The sequence below is a fragment of the Gekko japonicus genome, unplaced genomic scaffold (assembly GCF_001447785.1).
Source record: "Gekko japonicus isolate JY-2015 unplaced genomic scaffold, Gekko_japonicus_V1.1 scaffold155, whole genome shotgun sequence".
NCBI classification, from domain to species: Eukaryota; Metazoa; Chordata; class Lepidosauria; order Squamata; family Gekkonidae; genus Gekko; species Gekko japonicus.
In genome coordinates this window covers 701,386-725,211 of record NW_015167534.1, presented here as the reverse complement: position 1 = coordinate 725,211, position 23,826 = coordinate 701,386, and the positions used below count along the sequence as shown (strand labels likewise).

The 23,826-nt window shown below is 40.7% G+C and overlaps 1 protein-coding gene across 1 annotated transcript in view; it reads left to right on the top strand.

Moving 5' to 3' along the window:
• ATP1B3 (ATPase, Na+/K+ transporting, beta 3 polypeptide) overlaps positions 1-22,604 on the top strand; it is a 57,766-nt gene extending 35,162 nt beyond the window's left edge. The window contains exons 4-7 of the mRNA XM_015413487.1: positions 1,825-2,009; positions 3,453-3,503; positions 20,366-20,452; positions 21,472-22,604. Coding sequence (XP_015268973.1) covers positions 1,825-2,009; positions 3,453-3,503; positions 20,366-20,452; positions 21,472-21,642 — 494 coding nt within the window. The 3' untranslated portion in view covers positions 21,643-22,604. The remainder of the gene's footprint in view (positions 1-1,824; positions 2,010-3,452; positions 3,504-20,365; positions 20,453-21,471) is intronic.
• Positions 22,605-23,826: the final 1,222 nt, after the last annotated feature.

Sequence of the window (23,826 nt, the reverse complement as noted above, 5' to 3'; positions counted from 1 at the left end):
GTTTCACAAACTTCCAGCAGGATGATTGGACAGACCTACTGACTCATGCTGAATTTTGTTATAACAGTTCTTACCACGCTTCTACAGGAATGTCACCATTCAAAGTGGCTTTTGGTTATGACAGCCCCCCGATGCCCTTTCTGCCACTCCGGGGAAAGGGGGGGAGGCTTCTGAATGGAGCTCGGCGTTGAGAGAGGCATGGCCCAAGATCTGCGAAGCATTGGACATGGCTAAAGCTGCTTACAAACATCAGGCTGACAAGGAGAGGGTGGAGGGTTGGGCTCTGCAGCCGGGGAACTCTGTATATGTGTCTACTAAAAACCTACATTTGTCACAGTCGTGCCGAAAGTTGGCGTGGAAATACATTGGGCTGTTTAAAGTTGTTAAGCTGATTAATGAAGTGACTGTTGAATTGGACTTGCCTAAGAACTTGCGGAACATTCATCCAATTTTCCATTTCAGCTTACTGAAGCCTTGCCCAACGTCTAATCCCTGGTGCCCAAAGCCGTCTCGGCCACCCCCAATTCTGGTGGAAGGGGAGAAACATCATGAAATATCTGCGATTTTGGACTCTAAAATGAAACGTGGGCAATTGTTCTACCTGGTGGAATGGCTGCATTGGGGTCCCGAACATCAGGAGTGGGTGGCGGGGAAAGACGTGCGAGCCCCCAAACTCCTACGTAAATTTTATGCCCAATTCCCAGAAAAACCGGGCAGTCCCCTGTGGGCTGTGGGAGGGGGGTGATGTGTTTTTTGAGGGGGCAGGATGTCAGCTAGCTGCCATTTATATGTATTCTGCCCTTCCCTGTTCTCGCTTGCTTGCAGCTCAGCAGCTTGCAGTAAACATCCCAGGGAGACCGTGGGAGCTAGACACCATTATCAGTCTGGCCTTGTGAGGTAGGGAGGGCTTGCGGTCCACATTTGGTGTGAATCTTTCTGCTCTCAGGATATCCCGCGACTCTCCCGCTCGAAGTTCATTTGCTTAGCTAGTTGCCTTGCCCAGCTATATGTATTGGGATGTTCCCGCCTTCTAGTTATTCCTAACAATAATCCTGTGGACATGGTACCAGATTTGTACACTAATAAAGCATAACACTTCTTAGGAAACGTGTGTGAAGAGTTACTTGCTGTGGAACCTGACATCAGAAGAGTAAGGAAGATAAACTAGTCTCAAGTTTGAATCAAAATGGGGAAATTCTGCCTTAAACTGTTGGATCTGTTGTAAACAGCATCAGTTCCAGCAGTTTGGGTATCCTAGGCGAAGTTGTTTGTAACTTTACAGATTGGGAGCATTTAAGATTGTATTGCTAGCAGCAGTTGTACAGGCCCTGTGTCTGTGTGAGAGAAAACAAAGATCTTGCTGTTGTGGCTGTCTTGACATGTCGTTCCTGCTTTATAAAACAGAATAAACAGCTCTGTTCTAAGTCCCATCAACGTTGAGGCTTATATGTGACTCTGGCCTTCACTAAGGGGCCAGATTTCTTCCTGGTGTTAGTCTGTTATTGCATAAATGTTATTCCTTGCTGCTGGAACACATTGTCCTGGTTTCTCCTAACATACTTTTCTAATAGCAGTGAAAAGCAAATGTGTAAAATACCTTTCCCTATTTTCTCCTGTCCTTCACTTGGCATTGGGAAATAATACTTAGCAATAAATATGGAAGAATGTGTGTGATTTGTTACGTAACTTGTTTATCTCAAAGTCTGCAAAAATATTTCCCCCCTTGAATCCAATGAGGTTCTTAAACTGAGAAATAATTCTATCGTTTATGTATTTATTTAACTGAATGAGAACATAACATGATACATTCCATGTCCCCCCTAGCTTACAATGACTCTGAACAATCCAAAAGCATTCTGTGTACATCAGGACAGCTCTTTGATCAAGAGGAGAATGTCAAAAAAGCATGCAGGTTTAATCGCAGTAGCCTGGGACCATGCTCTGGACTAGAAGATTTCACTTTTGGCTATGCCAAAGGAACACCATGTGTTGTTATAAAAATGAATAGAGTAAGTACGAGAACTTTTGGGGGGCATAAACTGAATAGGGGCTTGCAGTTAGTGGGTGGCTTTGGTGGGTGGCTTTTGTGACAATGGATTCTGTGAAGAGGCGTTCTCATAGATTCCTTTGGTTGGGGTGCTTTCCAGATGCAGCAGGCAACCAAACATAGAGCTGCTCTTAACTTTAAATCATTGCTAGAGATTTTGCATGCTTCTGCTTCATGCATTAGAAACTCTGAGTCAGGCTGACGATATTAAAACTTTATTGCACAGAGGAGTTGCATCTTGTTCAACTTCTTCCATTTTGATCTCTCTTGCTACTTAAGAAACCGTGTAACTTTTGTGTTTAAACCACTACAATTTAGGCAGTGTGTGCTTTGGCTGTATGCCAGTACTACTGCTTTAAAAAAGCAAGAGGCTTGCCTGGGTCACACATGTGATTATCTGCTAGTTAGCCTGCAATATTCTCCACAAAAATGCACAACCTCTTTTTAATGTGCCTTTCTAGAAAAGAAGGTGAAGTCTAAGTTGAATTCTTGAAAACTATGCCATGGTCAAAGTATTTCCTTATTCAGTAGTTGACTGCATGTTATGTGACATGTTGCCTGCATATGCCATCTGGATTCAGCCATAAATGTTACATGCCTAATCTGAAGTAATGAACTGCTGTTGCTCAAAATGTCACGTGGAAGTGGAACCCTCTTGGGTGCTGTTGTGACTGCATTTTAAAATGGGACAGTATTAAAATACCTGAACCTGCCAATTGCTACTTAAATTGTTTTTCTTTCACTCTTATCGAAAAACATCCAGTCTACTTTTTTCTTTCAGTCTTACCCAACTTTGCTGCATACTGTAGCTGTCATCACACATGGGTTTTGTACTTGCAGGTTCCATGATCTTCACCATAGCATTTTTTAGCGGCCAAATGGTTTTTTTAATTTCCTTTTTCACCAGCATAAAAATTGGTTGGATTGAGCCCATGGTATAGGAACAAAAATCAGTGCAACCTAAAGGCAAAGTTCGAATAAGTTGCATATCTTGAAAAACTTGTGTCAGGATGGAATCTGTTTCCTGAATGACATTGTACCAAACAAAGACTTCACCTTTCCAAATCTTACTGCCAGTGACACTAGGGAAGGGGGAGGTGTGCCATGTACATATATTCAAAATACTATTTTAATAGCTGCATCAGTGGACAGCCTGACATGTAAACTTTTAGTTTGGCATGGCTACCCCATGCAAAGTGGCTATTCATCCCACTTCTTCCAACTCAGAATACGCAAGCTTGCAAGTCAGGAAGGTCACTTTTTGTGCGAACTGAAAGTGGATTATGAAAATAAGACTTCTACAGTTATTTGCTGTGCAATTGTATGTTCTTGTAAATGCATAACATTTATTCCATCCACCCAGAAAAGTCTTTTTTAATAGTGGGGTTTTCCCTCTGTGTTTCAGATCATTGGATTAAAACCTCAAGGAGACCCACACATAGAGTGTAATTCTAAGGTAAGAATTTGAAACTAAATATGCACGTACACTTGCCTCTTTGAAAGGGAGGGAAAAAACAAGCATAAAATTAACCAAAACCCACCATATTCGTTTGTTCTGAAAATTCGTATGCTCCCTTTTCAGACCTGCTGGGGTCAGCTCACAACAATAATGTAACACCAAACAGACAATGAAAACAAATTTTACCAAGTAAAAAAACATATCATTCCAGCCAATTAAAAACATGCCATATTTATGAGTACTTGTTAGTGCATTAAGAAAAAAAATAGTGCTTTTCATTTTTGGATTAGTTCACAAAAAACTTGCATTCTTCATATTTACTTTTGTTTTACTTTTGTTTTACTTTGATCTAAATTTCATTTTGCTCCATTTCATAACAAACATTTTGTTTTTGTTTTTTCCCCCATGCTGCAAATGCACCTTAGACAATATATAAATGATGGGTAAGACTTGAGCGTTGAAATAGTTTAGAATATTAAAATCTTAGTGTGTGCAGTATTTCTCTGTAAGCAGATGTTCCTTCTATTGTAGGTGTACATTTTAAATGAGAAACTAAATGCAGAGGTCCCTGTTCAGACTTAGCAAATACTTTCTGATTTTGGAAACAGTTGCACAATCACGTGTGCCTTCTCTCCAGTGAGTACTGCCCTCTCCCATACATGTACAGTATTATCACTACACCTGGTTATTCGTAACCTAAATTACAATGTTGCCATGTATGTCCTCAACTCATTTGGAGAACTTTATTAGTTCTTGAATAGTGGGTTTAGGTATATACCTGGTTTCTTGAAGTGGGTTTAGGTGTATACCTGGTTTCATTGTAACCTGAATTGGTGGTGGCCAGAGAAGGGTGATCATAGCTTATCCCAATTCCAAAACCAGAATTAAGTCTGAACTGGGCTCAGAGCTGTTTTAAATGTGTAGTATTAAGTATAATTTAAAACAAATACAAAAAGTTGATATATTTGCAGCACAAAATGCAGTACACTGATGGCTGTATTTAGCATTTCAGTTGATCCTGTTCTACAAATATAATTTTAGTCTTTTTTTTCTGATATACCAATCTTTCAAATTGCTTTCCCAACTTTCTGGTACGTATCATCTTGGGGAACTGTGTCCATAAAGATACTGTACAATTTTGATAATCCTTTCAGTCTTTAAATCTATTATGCTATGCTAAAATATCTTAATTCAATTGTTAAACTACATTCCCACCAGTTATTGACTTACAGGTATAATCCTAGGAATGGTGATTTCCCATTTTGCCCTTAACTTCTTCAAATCAAGTGTTAACAAATAACTGTTGTGTAATAATAATAATACTAGGACATAGATTAGCATTTCCCCAACCCCGAAAGACCGATGCTTGCACATGAGCAAGCACAAACTTTTGCCTGCCCCCCACCTCCTTGAAAGAAACCACGAGGGTTGGGGAGCCTATTAGCAGCCAGCGAGGGAGCGCTTGCCTATCAGGGACAATTGGCGGAACAAGGTTGAGGGCAGCAGCCATTCCTCAGCCATTCCAGCCAAGGACAAGCTCCCTGCCCACTCTCGGCTAGGGACCATGTGGGGTTAGCCAGTCGCTGGGTGTGGGGCTGAGTAGAAATTTTTTGGGCTCCCTCCGATTGGCCGGTGGGGGGGCTTTTTTGCCTGCTTCACATGGTCCAGGGGGGCACAGCATAAATAGGTCTGGTAACCCGGTTAGGCCCTTTTTGGGAAGGTGGGAAAGCACAGATTGAGGGGGTTTATTTGTGTTGGCAAGCACCCCGAGATATCAACGCGTGCGGGGACGGCGGGGTATAAATGAAATAAATAAATAAAATAAATAAACAATTGTAGGGGTATTCAAACTGGGTACCTAGTGGCTTAGCAGTCCGGGAGACCCGGAGGGGGGGCCTCTTTGGGGTTGGGGGAGCATGTGATGAGCCCTAAGGCTTAGCAGTCATGGGCTGGAATGTGCTCCCACATCTCCTCTACATATTGGACATGCGGGCCGTGACAAGTGGATACGGAAGGTTTCCGGACCTGGCTCTGAGCCAGGGTGGGTTTGCCCTAAGGAAGCCTGCTTTGCAGGCACAAGGCAACCTGTGCTTAATTGATATAAATGAGGCAGATCAGCTTATGCATAAATAAATTCCCAGTTTAACCCATGACATTTGTACCTGTTTCATTCGAGGGGTGGGTGGACAATTACTCTTCTTGCCACAGAAATCCTTGTAGCAGATCAGAGCAAACGGAGAGCCAAATTCTACTTAATACATCTAATAGACAATTATTTGATGCTGTCAAAAAATATGCAAGGAGGGGCATATAAAGTGTGTTTCTGCAAACCCAGGGAACACCCCCGGTTTCTGGAAAAATACCCTCCCCAAATTTTAACAAGGTTTGGGGACGATAAAAGGCCCAAACAGAAAAAAGTGAAGTGATGTTGTGGGAAAATAAAACTTTGGGTGGCATTTTCAGTTTCCAGAGAAACCCACGTTGGTGCCTGACAATGGAAGAAAGTGGAGGGGTGGGAAAAGAACAGGAGCAGTACGAGGATGGAGGAAGGAGAAGCATCAGGGGCTGTTGTGGCAGCAGCAAGTGGGGGGAGCAGTTGGGAGAAAAGAGATCAGGAGGGAGGGTGACTGGAGTGGGAAACCAGAAGAGCAGGCAAAAGGCAGGCAGTCAAAGCGGGGGGGGGGGGCAGCAGGGGCAGCAGTGGAAGAAATGGGATTTCCCTTCCCTGTGAGTGTTTGTGGTTCCATTTTTTTAAATCCTTAATAGATTTAATTACTATTTGTGACATCACCTTTTAGCCAGAGCTCTGTCTGTCCATTCTGATATGGCCCAATTTTTCAGAGGAGTAGTTATGTCTTGTTGAGTTGTTGTAGGGATGATATCCTTAGGATGGCAACCATTTGTACTTTCCTGTTTAAAATTCAGGAATATTTTGAAATATTACATAATTAGACCACTCTAATGCCTTCTGTTCATGCTTGTTCTGATTCTTGGAGTCTTGTTATTGCATAGTGCATGTATTTTTGAATGGGTAAGTTGTACTTGACTAACTTTTTGATTATTTGAGTCCTTGATGTTCAGAGTAAACAGTATGGGAGCAGTGGTTTAATAACAGAACTTAGGAAAAGTGATACATAAATGTTTCATTCAGTGTGCTGCTTCATTCATTCTTATCCATAAAATAACCCTATTGATTTAGACCAGCATCATTATTGGGAGAAGAAGGCAGAGCCTTGAGGATTAAGAAAGTTGCTTACCTAATAGTGGCTGGCCATCAGGTTTATGATTGAACTGACCATCTGCTTCTTTGCTGCTGCTCTTAATCACCATGCTACACAAGCTCTAAATGATGGGTTGGTAAAACATCCAAACAAAGTCACCTCAGTCCAGGAATCTGCTCCAGTTGCATGAGCACTGATTAATGCATGTGTAGAGCTTCCCATCCTGGGACTGTTTACTGTTCCATTTTGGCAGAGGGATGCAATCTGTGGGTACATGTCTCTGTGCATGTGGCTCACTGAAATTACAGGAACCCTGGTGTGTGCAAAAGATGGTGTGCTCAAAAGCACATAAGGTTCTTCAGGTAGGTCAGCATGCTACAAAACATCTTGTTTACTTTGGCAGGGTATCAGAAGAAAGCACAGTTTAATCCACTCTCATATACATGATGCGTAAGCTAAGAGCCTCTCCAGAGCCTAGTATTTTTAAAGTGAAATTCAGCATTTAAGTATGGGAATGGCTATCTTAAGTGTAGTGTGTTCTCCCATAGCAAAGCATCTGAACTGATTCTATTGGCTACTCCTTTTCCTTTGCCAGCCTATTTTAGTTCTGAATGAAAGATGTAATTCTTATCTTGTGTGGCCTAATAATATTCACATTTATTTATTTGATTTCTAGTCCACCCTCCCCTGCATATCAGGCTCAGGGCAGGTTACAACATATTAGAAAACCAATACAATGTTTAAAACACAGCCGCCCTGAGCCCTCGTGCGGGGAGGGTGGGATATAAATGGAATGAAATAAATAATAAATAAATAAAACACAATACTAAGATACCAATTAAAACTCAGTTAATGCTACAGTTTGATGGCGATTAGTAGTACCATCTGGAGCATCTACACCTCAGCGGACTCAACATATGGAATAGATGTATCTCACTCTAGAGAATGGGTGGAGAGGAGCAAACAACTAAAGTATGCCCGAAAGTGAGCAGAACAGATGGTGTATGTTCAGAGCAGACAGCATATGCTTGCAGGACAAGCAGAGCAGGGGGGGGGGGGGGGGGGGGGGCTGAGTCCACAGCCTCAACTATGCGCCTGGCAAAACAGCTCCTTTTTACAGGCCCTGCGGAATTGCATTAAATCCCGCAGTACCCAGATCTCATGTGGGAGAGTGTTCCACCAGGCTGGCGCCAGGGCCGAAAAAGCCCTGAGTCTGGTTGAGGCAAAGTGGACATCCTTTGCACCAGGGATCATCACAGTAGATCCTGATCCATAGACCAGAGAGCTCTTCAAGGGATATGCCAAAAGAGATGGTATGTCTTCTTGTGCCTCTGTCAGCCCAGCAAGAATCTTGGCTTTAAAACTGAGATCTCTCAGGAGAACAGCTGTTGCAGCGGGATTAATTTTTTTTGTCAATAAATTATTTCCAAACATTTGTACTGTATGCTAAATATTGACTTCTTCAAGCCATGTTTTGCTCCTCTGTTGTTTGATGTAAAACATAGATTGACAGTTATTATAAACCTTTCAAATCTCTGGAAAGGTGGAAACAATGTCAGTTCTTTGCAGCATGCTAACACAATTACCTTAGCAAAGTATTAAAAAATTGATAACCCCTCATTGGTTACATCTGTATAATTGAAAGAAGAACACATTTCCAAGAGATGTTTTAACAAATTCTGGGAGGGATCTGTGTGTGTGAACTGAGAGATTATGAGTGGCAGTTTCTTCATGTATTTGAAGAGCTTAAACCTGTTAGACTACAGGCATTGTTGTGGCTAACATTAATATACTCTTGTCACAAAGTATGAAGTTTGTGAGTGGATGCTCTTGGAGAGAAGCTGGCAAGAACAGCATCTATGCTAATCCTCAAGTTTTAGCACAGTAAAATTTGTGTATCAAAGTACACACTTTATTTTAAATGCATTTTATTCTTTTCCTACATTAATATTCTATATTTCACTTAAAATGAAGTCACTGTTTTTGTGTCACAAGTATCCCTGTGTAAAATGAATGGTAACCTGTTAGATTTGTGGATACTAGTACCTTTAATAGAAGTCATAAATGGAAGATATCTTCAAAACAGGCCATGGCATTTCTATAGGACGGTGGATTAAGTCAATATTCTATGAGTGGCCTTTGTTCACAGAACAGAACTTTCCTGGCTGTCTTGATGTTCAGGGACACACACACACACACACACACACCGCAACAGCGTTGAGTGTGACTGGGGGTTTACAGTGGGAGAGAGGAAATCAGTGATACGAATATGCTTGGTCTCCTTCCAGCCTTTGTCCCATCCCAAGTTATGCTTGTTGTGGAGCTAAGAATAGTAACGTTTCTCCAACACTGATGTTGTGCAATGCCAGGTCCATTAATAATAAAACAGCAACATTGCAAAACTACTTTGCAGTACAAAAAGTGGACCTGGCATGCATGACTGAGACTTGGGTAAGGGAGGGCAAGATGGCCGCCTTAAAAGAGCTCCCCCCCCCCGGTTTTGGTCCTTCATCAGTCCTGGACAAAAGGATTGGTGGCGGCGGTGATATTCATTGGAGAATCTTTCTTCTTCAGGCTACTCCCTGCCCCAGAGATCCTCTAGTACTGAGTGTGTTGGCCTAGCATGGGAGGCTGAGGAGAGTTTGGCTATCTGGCTGGTGTACTGGCCGCCTAGTGCACAAGCAAATACTTTGCTGAGCCTGTTGGAGGTGGTGTTGGGTTGGGCCCTGGAGTTTCCCAGACTAATAGTTCTGGGGGACTTCAGTGTCCATGCTGATGAGACTGCTTCCTTACAGGTAATGGACCTGGTGTCTTCCATGGCAGCACTGGGACTCTCAGTTTGTATCCGGTCCCACACATCAGGCGGGGCACACATTAGATCTGTTTTTTGTTGCAGGGATAAATGTGGATCCAGTTACTACTGAAGTAGTGTCATGGTTGGACCACTTTGTCCTGAAGGTTAATTTGGGTACCCCAGCCCCTTCCTGCTCAGGTGGCAAGCAGGTTTCCAGAATGCTCTGCGGGATCTGATACCCCCTGGCAACTCATTGGATGCTCTGATAGTAGACTGGCATAGCCATCTGTCTGAAGCCATTGCTGAGATCACTCCCCAACACCCTATTTGCTCCCACTCCAGACTGGCACCATGGTATACCCCAGAGCTTTGGAAGATGAAGTGGGAGCTCAGACAGCTAGAGTTGGTCTGGCAACAGACTTGTGATGAAGCTATAAGAATATCTTATAGAATGTTTATGAAATTCTATGAGATGGCAGTGAAGACGGCAAAGAGAGATTTCTATGCAGCCTCCATTACAACTGCAAGCTCGTGCCTGGCTCAGTTATTTAGGATAATTAGGTCTTTAACCTCTCTTTCTGAGATAATTCAAAGTGTTAGTGAATTGGCAATCAACTGCAAGGCTTTTGCGAGCTTTTTTTGCAGATAAAATCTTGTTGCCCTGCCAGGACTTGCTGGCCAGTTTAGATACAATATGTGAACTACAGGTCCCTTGGCCACCTTCAGGTCCAATAGTGGACCAATTCAGCTGTCTCTTCCGGGATGATGTTGATAGGATCCTGGGTGCTGAGAAGCCTACCACTTGCCTCCTGGACCTGTGTCCATCATGCCTTGTAAAAGCCAGTAGAGATGGAGTATGCCCCCCCCCAGCAGACATCATAAATCTGTCCCTGGGTACAGGTGTCTTCCCAGGGAGTTTAAAGGAGGCGATGGTACGACCGCTCTTAAATAAATCATTCTTAGATCCTTTTGATCTGGCAAACTACCACCCAGTATCAAGTCTTCCATTCCTGGGTAAGTTAGTTGAGAGAGTGGCAGCAGAAAGAGCTCCAGGTGTTCCTGGATGACACATTGGCCCTAGACCCATTCCAATCCAGCTTCTGCCCCAGCCATGGACGGAGATGGCATTAATCACCCTCACAGATGATCTCCACAGATACCTGGATCGAGGAGAGTCAGCACTGTTGTTACTACCTGATGTGACAGCAGCATTTGACACAGTCCGTTATGATCTACCAACTCACCACTTCACCGATGTGGAGATACGAGGGATAAGCTTGAAGTGGTTTGTCTCTATGACAGACCCCTGAAGCATCCCCGGTCTCAGGCAGATTTCCCCACAAAATTATTTTTAGTTCCCCTCAGTGACTGAGCCGCCCTTCAGTAGTGTGTATATCTTCTTTATTTTATAAGCTTTTACTGACCCACCCTGTCACAGATATAAGTTTAGGCTTATGACCCAGCACAGGAACTAGAGGGAATACAGGAGCTGTCTTGTTTTAAAAATGAAATGGTACGTGAAGCAAAATTAATGTTCAAAAACAGAATAAAGATTTTAATAAACAGGGAATTTATGAGGATTCAAGATATAGAGATTGCTGAGGTAAAACTTTCAAATACATACACACAGAATTGAGGTTTTTGAACAAACAAGAGAGTGTTGTAGCTTATTTTCAGAGTTTCAAGTTCTTTTCTGTGAAAGGTTTTTGCTTATATATTTCAGCTGTTACAAAGAATCTTGAATATAATTACTTAGAGAATAGCTTTGTCTGTGCTTTTAGGTTTCTCCCTTTAGAGATCTAGGTTTTCCATTTAGATATTACAGGTTTTCACTAACTCCTGAAGTGTCTAAGCTTCTCCCCTTTATCACAGCAGGGTTCTCTTCCCAACCCCTTTCACTGGCAGGAAGTTGTTCTCCTTGTCCCTGAGAAGCAATAACTCCTTTTACTATTTGACTTGTATGGGAGTTCTCTCTAACTACCCAGACCTTCTGCCCAATCCTTCTCCAGTATCCATTGTCTGTATAAAGCTGTTTTGTAGCTTTCTTGACTGAAAATCTAAGTTGTCCCTCAGAGTAGTTCTAATATATTTAAGACAATGGGGTCCTTATTCTTCTTTTTGTAGAAGTACTTTTCTGGCTGTTGCCTATCAGAAAACACTGACTCCTGAATGTCTCTTCCCTCAGAAGCCAAACCCTCTGGCTACTGATCCTGACATTAGATTTCAGACAAAGACCAAAAGGAAAGACAACTTTTCCCTCCAGACCAGCTGTTTTATTTTCTCTCTAAGCCAGAGGCATTGAACTCATTAGTTATGAGGGCCGGATCGAACATAAATATCACTTTGTTGGGCCAGGCCATGTATGCCATAAAATGTAACACAAGGTACTGGATTGGATTAGGTGTGATATGCAGAGGGGTGGAGATATCAGCATTGGTAATGAGACAGAAAACCTAGGTCTCAGTTTGGTACAGGAGGATTCGGTCCAGGCGGATGCAAAGAATAAATGGAAATAAGTCTGCAGAAGTGAGCAGTGATTCACAAAAGCACATACCGTACCACAATTTTGTTAGTCTTTCAAAGTGCTAGTGGACTCTTACTCTTTCTACCACTATTAGAAACCACAACTTTCAAAAATCAGTGGGGGAACATTTTAACCTTCCAGGGCATTTAGTTGCAGTTCTCTTACAATGGACTTTCAAAGGGAGATTTAAAAAGACTGCTGAATTGCAACTGATCATGAAGCTAAAGACAATGCAAACTCCCGGACTGAACTGAGACCTAGGTTTCTTCTTTCATTACCAATGCCTGCTATTGTCTTTTGGCATCTGAAATCACTTCACTCACTTCACGGAGGAAGTGAGCAGTGATTCATGAAAGCTTATGCCCTGACTAATTTTGTTAGTCATTAAGGTGCTGCTGTACTCTTGCTCCCTTTCACTAATAAGGAATGCAAGCTATGCTGTTAGGTTTCTTCCTCATCTGTTAGAAATTGAAAGGGGGATCTCTCCAAATGCCATGGGATGGACTCCTTCTCTCTCTTTCACCTGGAATAAAATGTTTTTTGGTCTTAAACACAGGACTCTTCCCTCCCCCCATTCCTGGATTAAAACTTTTTTTGATCTTAAACACAGGACTCCCCCCATACCAGGAATAAAACATTTTTTGGTCTTAAGCACAGGACTCTCCCCCCCCCATACCTGGAATGAAACTTTTTTGGTCTAAACACAGGACTCTCTTTTTTTCTGGTGTGTTCCCGCTGGCTGGCTCTCTCCCTCCCTCCCTCCCTCTGTGAAGAAAAAGTGTGCTTATACCTGGAATGCCGTTTCATGCTTTGATCTCCTCCCCCGAAGAAGGCAAGTGCCAAGCAACTCTGCAGCGGCCGTTCGAGCCGGATTACCGGTTTAAGCTCTCTACCAGCCGACCTCTTGAAGATGGGCAACAACAGTAAGTGAAAAGAAGCAATGCGAAACCCGATTTGATCGTGCTAGATAACAATAAACGTGCCGCTTACCTGAACTGTGATAAGATAAAAATTGAAACAAGCGGTTGAGCGGGAAATGACCAAACATTCCCAGAAATCCGATTCCGGCAAAGAAAATAGTTGATTGAAGGCTTTAAAACAGTAAAAAAGAACATTGTTTAACATTCCTGCGGTGGGAATTGAGATATGTGCGCAGCCGAAAACCGAAACTGACGAACTGTATCGCGGGAGGAGCAGGCCGGTGTAACGAAAAAAATACTCCGAGGTGCTGGAACAGGAAGAGGAAGCCCTGAAAGAAGGGCTGAAGCCAACAGGAAGCCAACAGGAAGAGACTCGGAGCTACAAGAGAGCAGAACCGGAAGTGAGTGTATACGAACAGACGGGACCTGGAATACGGTAACCTGACCTACTCTATACCCGAATACCATAGAGAAGTTGCGCCCGACATTTTGAGGAGGACCTGACTTTAAATTTGACTTTAAACTTCTTTTAGAGGGTTTTTAAAAGCGAAAATAGAAGGGAATGGCTGATTGAAGGCTACCCTTTAGAAGAGACTGTTTGTTTGTGAATTTGCGCACCGCAGGAAAAGCACCAAAACGGAGACCAGAAGAGGACCGAAAAGAGCTGACTCTGATCCTGACGTTAAGCCAAAAGTGAGACCAAGAACTAATTCAACACCAACTAGGCTGACACCAACCCCCAAGATGTCAAAAGAGAGGGAGAAGGATAAGAAAGAGATGTATGCTGCCATGGAGGCAATGGAGAAAAGGATGCTGGAAGCAATACAAGCTATGGGAGAACAAAGTGAAAAAAGGATGGGGGAACAGATTGAAAAGCAACTGGAGGCACAAATGGCAAAGCAGACTCAGATTCATCTGAAACAACTTGAAGAGGTTCAGGAGAAGAACATAGCGGCAATTAAAGATTTGGTCACTACTGAGATAACTTCAATCAAGCAAGAAATAGAAGGAGTCAAAAAGGAGATTCAGGCTAATGCAACCAAAACTACGGAAGTGGAAGAGAAGATGCAACAAGTGGAAGAAAAACAGGATTCTTTGACTCAGCAATTTAGAAGATCAGAAACAATGATGGAGTTCAGAAGGATGCAAACCCATCTGAGATTCAGGGGCATTAAAGAGAAGGAAAATGAAGATATAAGAGATGAAATGATGAAGGCAATAACATCATATTTGGAAGAAGATGAAGGGACAATGGACTCTGATTTTGATTTGATATACAGAGTGAACTCCAGAATTGCAGAAAAGAAAAATTTACCAAGAGATGTTATTGTACAATTTGTAACAAGAACAACTACAGAAGATATTTTTAAGAAACAATTCACCGTCCCTTTTGAAATGGAAGGAAACAAGATTATGGTGATGAGAGAACTCCCCCGAGCAGTACTGCAAGACAGAAAAAGGTATAAGCCTTTGGTGGATAAACTGAGGACTTTGAATATTAGGTACAGATGGGAAATTCCACAAGGCTTATCCTTTACTTACAAAGGTGGGAGAGTCCAGATCAGGTCGGTGACGGATTTTTATAAATTTAAGGCGGACAATTCTGACGTCTTTGGAGAACTTTAAATTAAGAATCTACAATGGATTACAAATTGTTGTCATGGAACGTGAATGGATTAAATTCACCTAACAAGAGGAAAAGAATCAATTATTGGATACAAAAACAAAATTGTAACTTGATATGCTTGCAAGAAACTCATATTAGAAAACTGGATGCCAAATATTTAAAAAATGTTAAATTGGGATTAGAATTTTATTCCTCGGCCTTAAATAAGAAAAAAGGTGTGGTGATATATGTGAAAAAGGATTTACAACCTAAAGAAATTTTCAAAGATTTGGAAGGAAGATATGTGGGTGTGGAAGTGATGATTCAACAGAAAAAGACACTGGTGGTCAATATATACGCACCCAATGGAGCAAAAGAAAAGTTCTTTAAGGACTTAACTGAACACCTACAAGGACAAACTTATGATCAAGTTATTTTGGCCGGAGACTTTAATGGAACTATAGATCGGCTGGATAGACAATCACAAAAAGGCAACGAAATTAGTGGAAAATTGCCAAAGAACTTTTTTGAACTAGTCAAACAGGAAAAACTAGAAGATGTGTGGAGGAAATGGAACCCAACGCAGAAAGATTTTACTTTTTATTCCAATAGACATTGCTCTTTTTCCAGAATTGATATGATTTGGATGTCAGAAGAATTGTCAATGAAAACACAAAAAATAGAAATCCTGCCTAGATGTAACTCGGATCACAACCCTGTTTTGTGGACCTCTACTGAAAGGAATAAATCCTTTCTTTGGAGAATAAATGAAGATTTGTTGGATAAAAAAGGTGTTATGGAAATGTTAAAAGAAGAAACAAAACAATATTTCCAACAAAATCTGAATAAAGAGACTTCAATACAGGTAGTGTGGGACGCTTACAAAGCTGTGATGAGAGGGATTCTCATCTCACAAAATGTGAAGCAAAAGAAGGAAAAACTTCAAAGGCAAGTGGAAGTATTGGAACAAATAGCCCAAAAAGAAAAAGAACTGAAGAAGAAACCGGGGAAAAAGAAGATTATTAGAGAACTACAGTTGCTGAAAGAACAGCTGAATGATTTTTTGAACCAAGAGCTTTATTGGAATTTAAAGAAGTTACAACAGAAATCTTTTGAAGGGGCGAATAAACCGGGGAAATATCTAGCTTGGCAACTCAAAGCAAGAAAAGAAAGAAGAATGATAACCAAAATTATAGAAGAAGGAAAAGAATTCGTTGACCCTAATGGTATAAAGAGAAGTTTCTTCAAGTATTATGCTAAATTGTTTCAAGCAAATAGAATTGATCTTGAGAAGATTGAAAGATATTTAGAAGAGATTCCACTATCCAAAATAAGCAAAGAGTTTAAAGATTTACTAAATGGGCCAATCCAAACAGAGGAAGTGAGGAAGGCAATTGAAGAAGCGAAGTTGGGGAAGGCGCCAGGGCCGGACGGATTTACCGCGAAGTTTTATAAAAAAATGAAAGAGGAACTTGTCCCGGCCCTGGAAGCTTTATCCAACGACATACGGATGTGCAAGAAAGTGCCAGACTCATGGAAAGAGGCAATCATTTCATTGATACCAAAGGAAGGCCAAGAACTAACGAATGTAAAGAACTACAGGCCAATTTCTCTCCTAAATAATGACTATAAGATCTTTGCAAAAATTATTGCAGAAAGAGTGAAAAACTACTTACAAACAGTGATTTCAGAAGATCAAGCGGGCTTTCTGCCAAAAAGACAAATTCGAGATAATGTAAGAATAGTAATGGACGCAGTGGAATACTATGAAAAGCACCCTGAAAAAGAGGTAACTTTTTTGTTTGTGGATGCGGAAAAAGCATTTGACAATCTTAATTGGAAGTTTATGTTACAGATGATGGAAAAAATTGATACGGGACAACAGTTCAGAAATTGTATTGAAGCTATCTATTCGGAACAAAGAGCTACACTGAATGTAAATAAAGAATTGACCGATAGCTTCAAGGTACAGAAAGGTACTCGGCAGGGTTGTCCCTTGTCACCGCTATTGTTCATTTGGGTGTTGGAGGTACTTTTACAAAAAATACAACAAGATCAAGAGATTAAGGGTTTGACACATAAAGGTTTTAAATATAAATACCGTGCTTTTGCAGATGACGTAATGTTTATTGTGGAAAACCCGACGGAAGAGTTACCGTTACTATTTCAAAAAATAAAAGATTTTGGAGAATTGGCAGGATTTTATGTAAACAAGAATAAAACGAAGCTTATTTGCAAAAATATGACGAAACAAAAACAAGTGGAACTACAAAATTTGGTACAATGTGAAGTGGTAAAGAAGACGAAATACTTAGGCATTGAGTTAACTGCAAAGAATATAGACTTATATAAGAACAATTATGAAAAACTATGGGCTAAGTTAACCCAAGACTTTAAGAAATGGGACAAAATGAACTTGTCACTGATGGGAAGAATTTCAGTTATAAAAATGAATGTCCTACCACGTTTGATGTTCCTGTTCCAAACAATACCAATACTTAGTAAGACAGATTTGCTGCAAAGGTGGCAACAAGAACTATCAAAGTTTGTTTGGGCAGGCAAGAAACCGAGAATTAAGATGAAAATACTTTGTGATGCCAAGGACAGAGGTGGACTACAGCTACCAAATCTCAGATTATATTATGAAGCGGTTTGTATGACCTGGTTGAAGCAATGGGTGAAATTAGAAAATGATAAGCTATTGGGGTTAGAAGGTCATGATTGTAGATTTGGTTGGCATGCATATTTATGGTATGACAAAACAAAAATGGATAGCTTTTTTAAGCATCATGTGGTAAGAAAAGCATTATTTGTGGTATGGATGAGATATAAAAAATATTTTGGTGATGTAAGGCCACTTTGGATTGTACCAGTGGAAGTGTTAACATCTTACTCAAGACGTAGAGACAAAGATTGGTTGCTGTATAAAGACATAATAAAAAAAGAGGGAACAGAATGGGTAATGAAAAAGCAGAATGAAATTGAATATGAATATGAATGGTTGAAATACATGCAGATCTCTGACCTTTTTAGGTCAGACAAAAGAAATTATGGTTTTAGAGAGGAAAAAAATGAAATGGAAAAGGTATGGGAGAGTGGAGGGGGAAAAGATATCTCTAAAATGTATAAAGTGTTGTTAAAATGGTATACAGAAGATGAGACTGTGAAAGAGCAAATGTTAAAATGGGCAATAAATATGAATAAGGAAATTGACATAGAAACCTGGGAATATTTGTGGAAAAATGCTATTAAAATATCACCCTGTACCAATGTTAGAGAGAATTGTTACAAAATGATGTATAGGTGGTATATGACCCCAAAGAAAATTGCAAATATGAACCAGAATATGTCAAATAAATGTTGGAAATGTAAAAAACATGAGGGCTCATTTTACCATATGTGGTGGACTTGTGAAAAAGCTACACTCTTTTGGACAAAAGTCCACAAAGAAATGCAAAAAATACTTAAGTGCTCTTTCAAGAAAGCGCCTGAAATTCTGCTTTTGGGACTAAAAATGGAAGAAGTTAACTCGACTAAAAGGACTTTATTCTGGTACCTTATTACAACAGCGAGGATGATTTATGCACAATTTTGGAAGACTGAGAAAGTACCAGAAATCGAAGACTGGATACAAAAAGTTCTGTTCATGGCAGAAATGGACAAAATTACAAAGAAGTTGAATAATCAAGAAGACAACGTGTTTTTTCAAGAATGGAATGACTTTAAAATATATCTGGAAAAGAACTGGGATGTAAAACAAAACTTAATATGTTTAGATCAATATTAAGTCAAATGATGTTATCTTGAGGTTGGATGATAACAAATGATGTGTTAATGATATAATGAAATTTGTAAGAAGGGGGAGAAGCATTGCGGGAAGCCACTGGAGGGAGGGGAGGAAGGGAATGAGGTAAACAATGGACTGAATGATTTAATCTTATATGTTATGTTCCTAAGAAAATAAAAATTTGTTTACCAAAAAAAAAATGTTGTTGGTCTTCTGAACAGTCCCACAAGACACCATTTCCCCCCTCTCTGGAGAGGGGGAGAGGGGAGGAGCCCTCAGCCAATGGAGCCAAGGCTTTCTTTCTCTCCTCTGAAGCAGGAACTAGGAGTGACTGGCCAGAAGGAGCTGCAATGTTAGAAATGGAGGCAGGAAGCAGCACAGAGTCAGCTGCTCTCAGGCTACATTGCATCCCCCCCCCTGGGCTGTATCTTTGACACCCCTGCTCTAAGCAGATGCTGGCCAATCAGAGAGTGACTAGAGCAGCCAATCACATAAGTTCTTCTCTCCAGGGAAGATTAACTCTTGAACTCCCTGACTCTCTGACACAAGCAGCATTTTTAAAAGCCTGCTTTTCTTTGCAATCTGTCACAGTCTCATTTCTCCAAGGTCGGGGACAGAGGGTGGTGCTAGGGGAGAGAGCTTCATCATGATACCCTCTGGTATGTGGTGTCTCTCAAGAGGCTATTCTCTTCTTGATGCTATTTAACATCTCACCCAGTTGGTGTGGAGATTTGGGCTGGGTTGTCATCAGTATGCAGATGACACCCATCTGTATCTGTTGATGGATGGCCAGCTGAGCACCACCCCTGATAATCTGGCAGAGGGTTTTGGCGCTGTGGTTGAGTGGTTGAAACAGAGTTGGTTGAAATTAAATCCATCAAAGATGGAAGTCCTGTGGCTGAGCCGGGGAGACTTGGGGTTAGGATGCTGACTCCCAACTCTTGGCAAGGTGCCTCTAACACTAGTGTCAACAGTCAAGAGTTTGGGTGTGATTCTGGATTCCTCCCTTATAATGGAGGCCCAGATCACAAATGTTGCCAGACTGGCATTTCTATATATCTGCCAGACTAGGCAGCTAGCTCCCTTCCTATCTTGCCTCAACTTAGCCACAGTGATCCATGCAAGGTCCACCTCCAGACTATACTACTGTAACTCACTCTATGCAGGGCTACTCCTGAGACTGATGCAGAAATTTCAGCTGGTCCAGAATGCAGCAGCACGAGTTCTTACTGGAACTCCAGTGAGAGTCCATATTCAACCAGTACTTTGCCAGCTGCACTGGCTCCAGATTGAATGCTGGATCAGGTTCAGATGTTGGTTTTAACCTTTAAAGCCCTATACGGTATGGGACCAACATACCTCTTTTGGTATACCCCCCCCCCTTCTTGCCTCTCTCCAGTTTTGAGGAAACCAAATTTTTCTCTGATAAGGTTAGTTGTATTGTTAAGCACTGTCTGTTTTGTTATGATTAGTATTAGATTAGTATTTTAAGAACGGTTTTAATTAACTTATGATTGCTATTTATAAATATGTTGTTACTTTTCCTGAACCCTGCAGTAGCAAGGGAGGATGAGTCATAAATAAAATTAATAAATATCTCCCCCCCCCCCAGAAGCAGAACTGTAGGGTCTAATTTGCTGTATAAGGAGTACCAGATACCTTTAATGCTTTCTCAAGAACAGAAAGATGGGACATAAATGAATAATTCAGACTTCAAGAGGTGTGCAAGATGCATCCCCACTCATTCATAGGAATTCATGTATCAATTTCACCCCCTTTGAAACATGTAACATCTTAAATCTTTAAAAATCTGCTGTTTGTCTAAATCTGCTGTTTGTCTGGACAAATAGTTTCTATAAATAGAATTTTAACTGTTACATAGAAAGCTTGTTGCACTTACAAACTTGTGATTTCTGTATTCTAGTTCTAATTCTTAGGCTATTACTCTAAATGCCTATCATAATATTTTTTTAAAGAACCTAATTTGTGTTGTATATTCATCTCTAGGAAGAAAAGAAAGCACAGATAGCTTACTTTCCTTCTGGGGGAAGATTTGACCTAATGTATTTCCCATACTATGGGAAACGCTTACACGTGAGTATTTTTGTGTATGTAGTACTTTGAGAAATAAAAAAGTGAACATAATCCAACTGTACTGCATTTCACCTGAAAATCTGTTGTCTTTGTCTGTGGGACGATTTAGCATGAGGGATCTGTAAAAGACAATTTCTCTATACTTCTTTGAATGTGAACATAAATATATTTATTTCTAGAGAACCTACTGGAGTCAGCTCACAAAGTAAAACCTAAATATAACAGCATAAAACCATAAAAATTAACAAACTATTATCCAGCCAGAGCATGAATCCAGCATAAAACAGAGAGTAGGGCACCACTACCATTGGAAGAAGCAGTTGAATACTCCACAAGTTAGTGCTGGTTTTCATTTGTTGTGGCACAACTTGAATGTATGACAGTCTGGCTCCAGGTTTGCCCCAATGGAGGAAGAAGAATGTGGCTCTGAACTGGGCTGTAGATTTTTAAATGCAAGTGTGAAAGTTATTTGCATCCCACCTTTCCACCCAGTTATGTCACTCAAGAGAGTGAACAACCATTAAAAAGACATTAAAATCCACTTAAAAACAGTACGTGTGTGTGTGTATAAAACAAACAAAAAAGAGGGTCAGTAAGGGAATGCTAGACAAAACAAGAGTCTTCATGCCCTTGCAAAGGATAAAGATCGAGGGAGATAGTGTTGAGCAAACTGTTCACAGCTGGCCACTGAGCAGTATAAATATAAATCCAAAGTAAAACTAGTGTGTCACATGTCATACCAGTTGTCTCTAAAGCAAGTTTGTCTGTCTTTATGCAACAGCATCAACAGCGCAGTCCTAAGCAAATATACATGGTTCTTACAAGGCTTTAACTGTGTTTCAGATTGCACTGTAAATCTGCAGCGTAATCCCAGTTTGTTTGGAAATAAGTTTCATTTAACATTCTGGGACTTACATATGACTAAACATGTATAGGTAACATAGTTATATTTCTTTCATTAGTGTTGTTAAGCCAACTTAAAAAACAAACTGCTGTTTTCTCTCTCTTTTTTAAACTAGCCTGACTACTTACAGCCACTAGTGGCTGTCCAACTAACATTTAACACAACCAGTGCCAAAGACGATGTAACAGTTGATTGCAAGATCATGGGATCAAAAAATTTGAGAAACGAAGATGATCGTGACAAGTTTCTTGGACGAGTTTCCTTCAAATTTCAGATATCTGAATAGAAGTCGTCAGTATCTTCACAAAGTAAACCTTTGGGGGGGTTGTTTTTTGTTTTGGGTTTTTTTGTTTGTTTGTTTTGTATCAGCGGGACCTGCCATTCTGGGAGACGAGACCACCTTGGAGAAGCTTGGGGTGGAACATGGCATTCAGGGTAGCATAATGTGCTTCCAAATCATGTTTTAAATCCTTCACAAAGTAACTGCCTGTCATGATTTTGCCTGCCCTGTTGGATCAATGTACAGACATAGTTTGTCACTTTAGGGACCTGTAAATAGCTTCTGGAAATGTAATAATGGTGGTCTTTGTTCTGTTGCAAAATGTGGGCTTTATCCCCAAGTGAGTGTCTCAAACGTAATGTGCTGTGCTATGTAAATATTGTATTGGTTTAACACTGGTTTAACTCTCATATCAGTACCAACATACTTTTAAAGAGTAAAATATGAGAATTAAAACTACCGGACCCAAAATAGTGAGTTGTGTTTGTACAGAGACACTTAAGTCCTGTATCGGGTGCTAGGTAGTAGGAAAATATAAAATGGATTCTAAGTGTTAGTATTGATTTGACATTATTTAAGTACTAAACTAGTCTATTGTGCTTGTCATTGTACAGGTATTGTGTGTACATGTAATGTTTGGTCTAGATTTGGTATTTTAGTTGAGGAATTGACTGTTACCGTATTGTTCATTGCTTGCTGTATGTGGAGCACAGATAAAACCAATACAATGTCACTTTTAAAACTTTTTAGTTGAGAACTATCAGTATGAAACAATTTCTTTAAGATGTTTATGGTTTAGAAACCTGGTAACAATTGTACTACAAAGCTGCTTGAACGAAAAGACCTCACTATGTGGGAGTAGACTTACACTTTCCATTTTAAAAAGAAAACCCTGAATGGAGAAACGCTTGTTCAAAATTTAAAGCTCCGTAAGGATTGTCTTGATTAAACATTCCTTTGTTTAATTTATAAAGTTTCAGATGGGTTTTATTCTGCATAATTTGTGTACAAAATAGGGCATGCTATGGCCTCTTCAGCACTAAGAGTCAAATATTCCCTTAACTGTTTAAACCAGGTCTCAGTATGAAATGAACCTTTCCTATTTGAGATAACTATACACACTGCTTTCCCCAGTTTTAAAAAAGCAGTTCGCAGGTTTCATTGACACATACTACTTAAACTCACCAACTAGACAGTTGGTATTCCAGCAAGGAGAGGCACTTATGGGTCACCAGATTCAAAAGTTTCCCACCTCCCCTTCCTCCTGGTATAAATCGCTGAGCTTCCAGGAACCATGTGGGAGGGGCCTGGAGTAGAAGAGGGAAATTGACAAAAATCCCTGTTCCTAGGTACTGTGGATCATACTTCCATAGGTAAGAAGAAGAAGAGATTGGATTTCTACCTGAAGGAGTCTCAGAGTGGGTTACAATTTCTTTTCCCTTCCCCTGTGAGGTAGGTGGGGCTGAGAGAACGCTTTTGAGAACTGCTCTTTCAAGAACAGCTCTGACAGAACGATGGCTTGCCCAAGGTCATCCATCCAAAGAAAGCTTTTTATCCTTTCTTAGTGTTGGGAATGGTTACCTACATTACTCTAGGTGCTTATGGTACTAGAATTGGTAATTCCTAAAACTGAACTATGTACAGTTGTTGTTGATTAATGATGCATGACACTGAACACAGTGAGAGCAGTCACTGGCCATAGACTTGCAGAGATTGTTAATCTGGAAGAACTCCAGATGTTCCAGAGGCTTTGCTGCTTGGAAGTTTTTTAAAATGCGGATTAAGGATTCTGGTGCATGTTCCAGTGGATTCAAGACCCATGAACTTTGGCAGAATGTGCAGGGCGCCCTTCTCTCTCACACACAGTCAATTATGCTGCATTATGGGTTTTAATGGGTCAAGCCAGTGTTGTCTATCATGTCGAACAAGATACGAGTGGTAGCTAGCTAGCTGTGCTTGCTAGGTTATGACTCTGGCTTTAGTTAGTTCAGGACAAGTTGCTGTTTGCCTGCTGTAGCTGTGGAATTAAGCCATCAGTCATTACTGTTGTGAAAATGATTAAGGAGTAGAATTGACAGCTTTATTTGAAGTCTGATGATTTACACTTGGAGCTTTCACCCCATGGGGCCAGGACCCTCAGGGAGGCCACAGAGGCCCACATACTGGGTCATGATTCCCTACAGAGCAAGC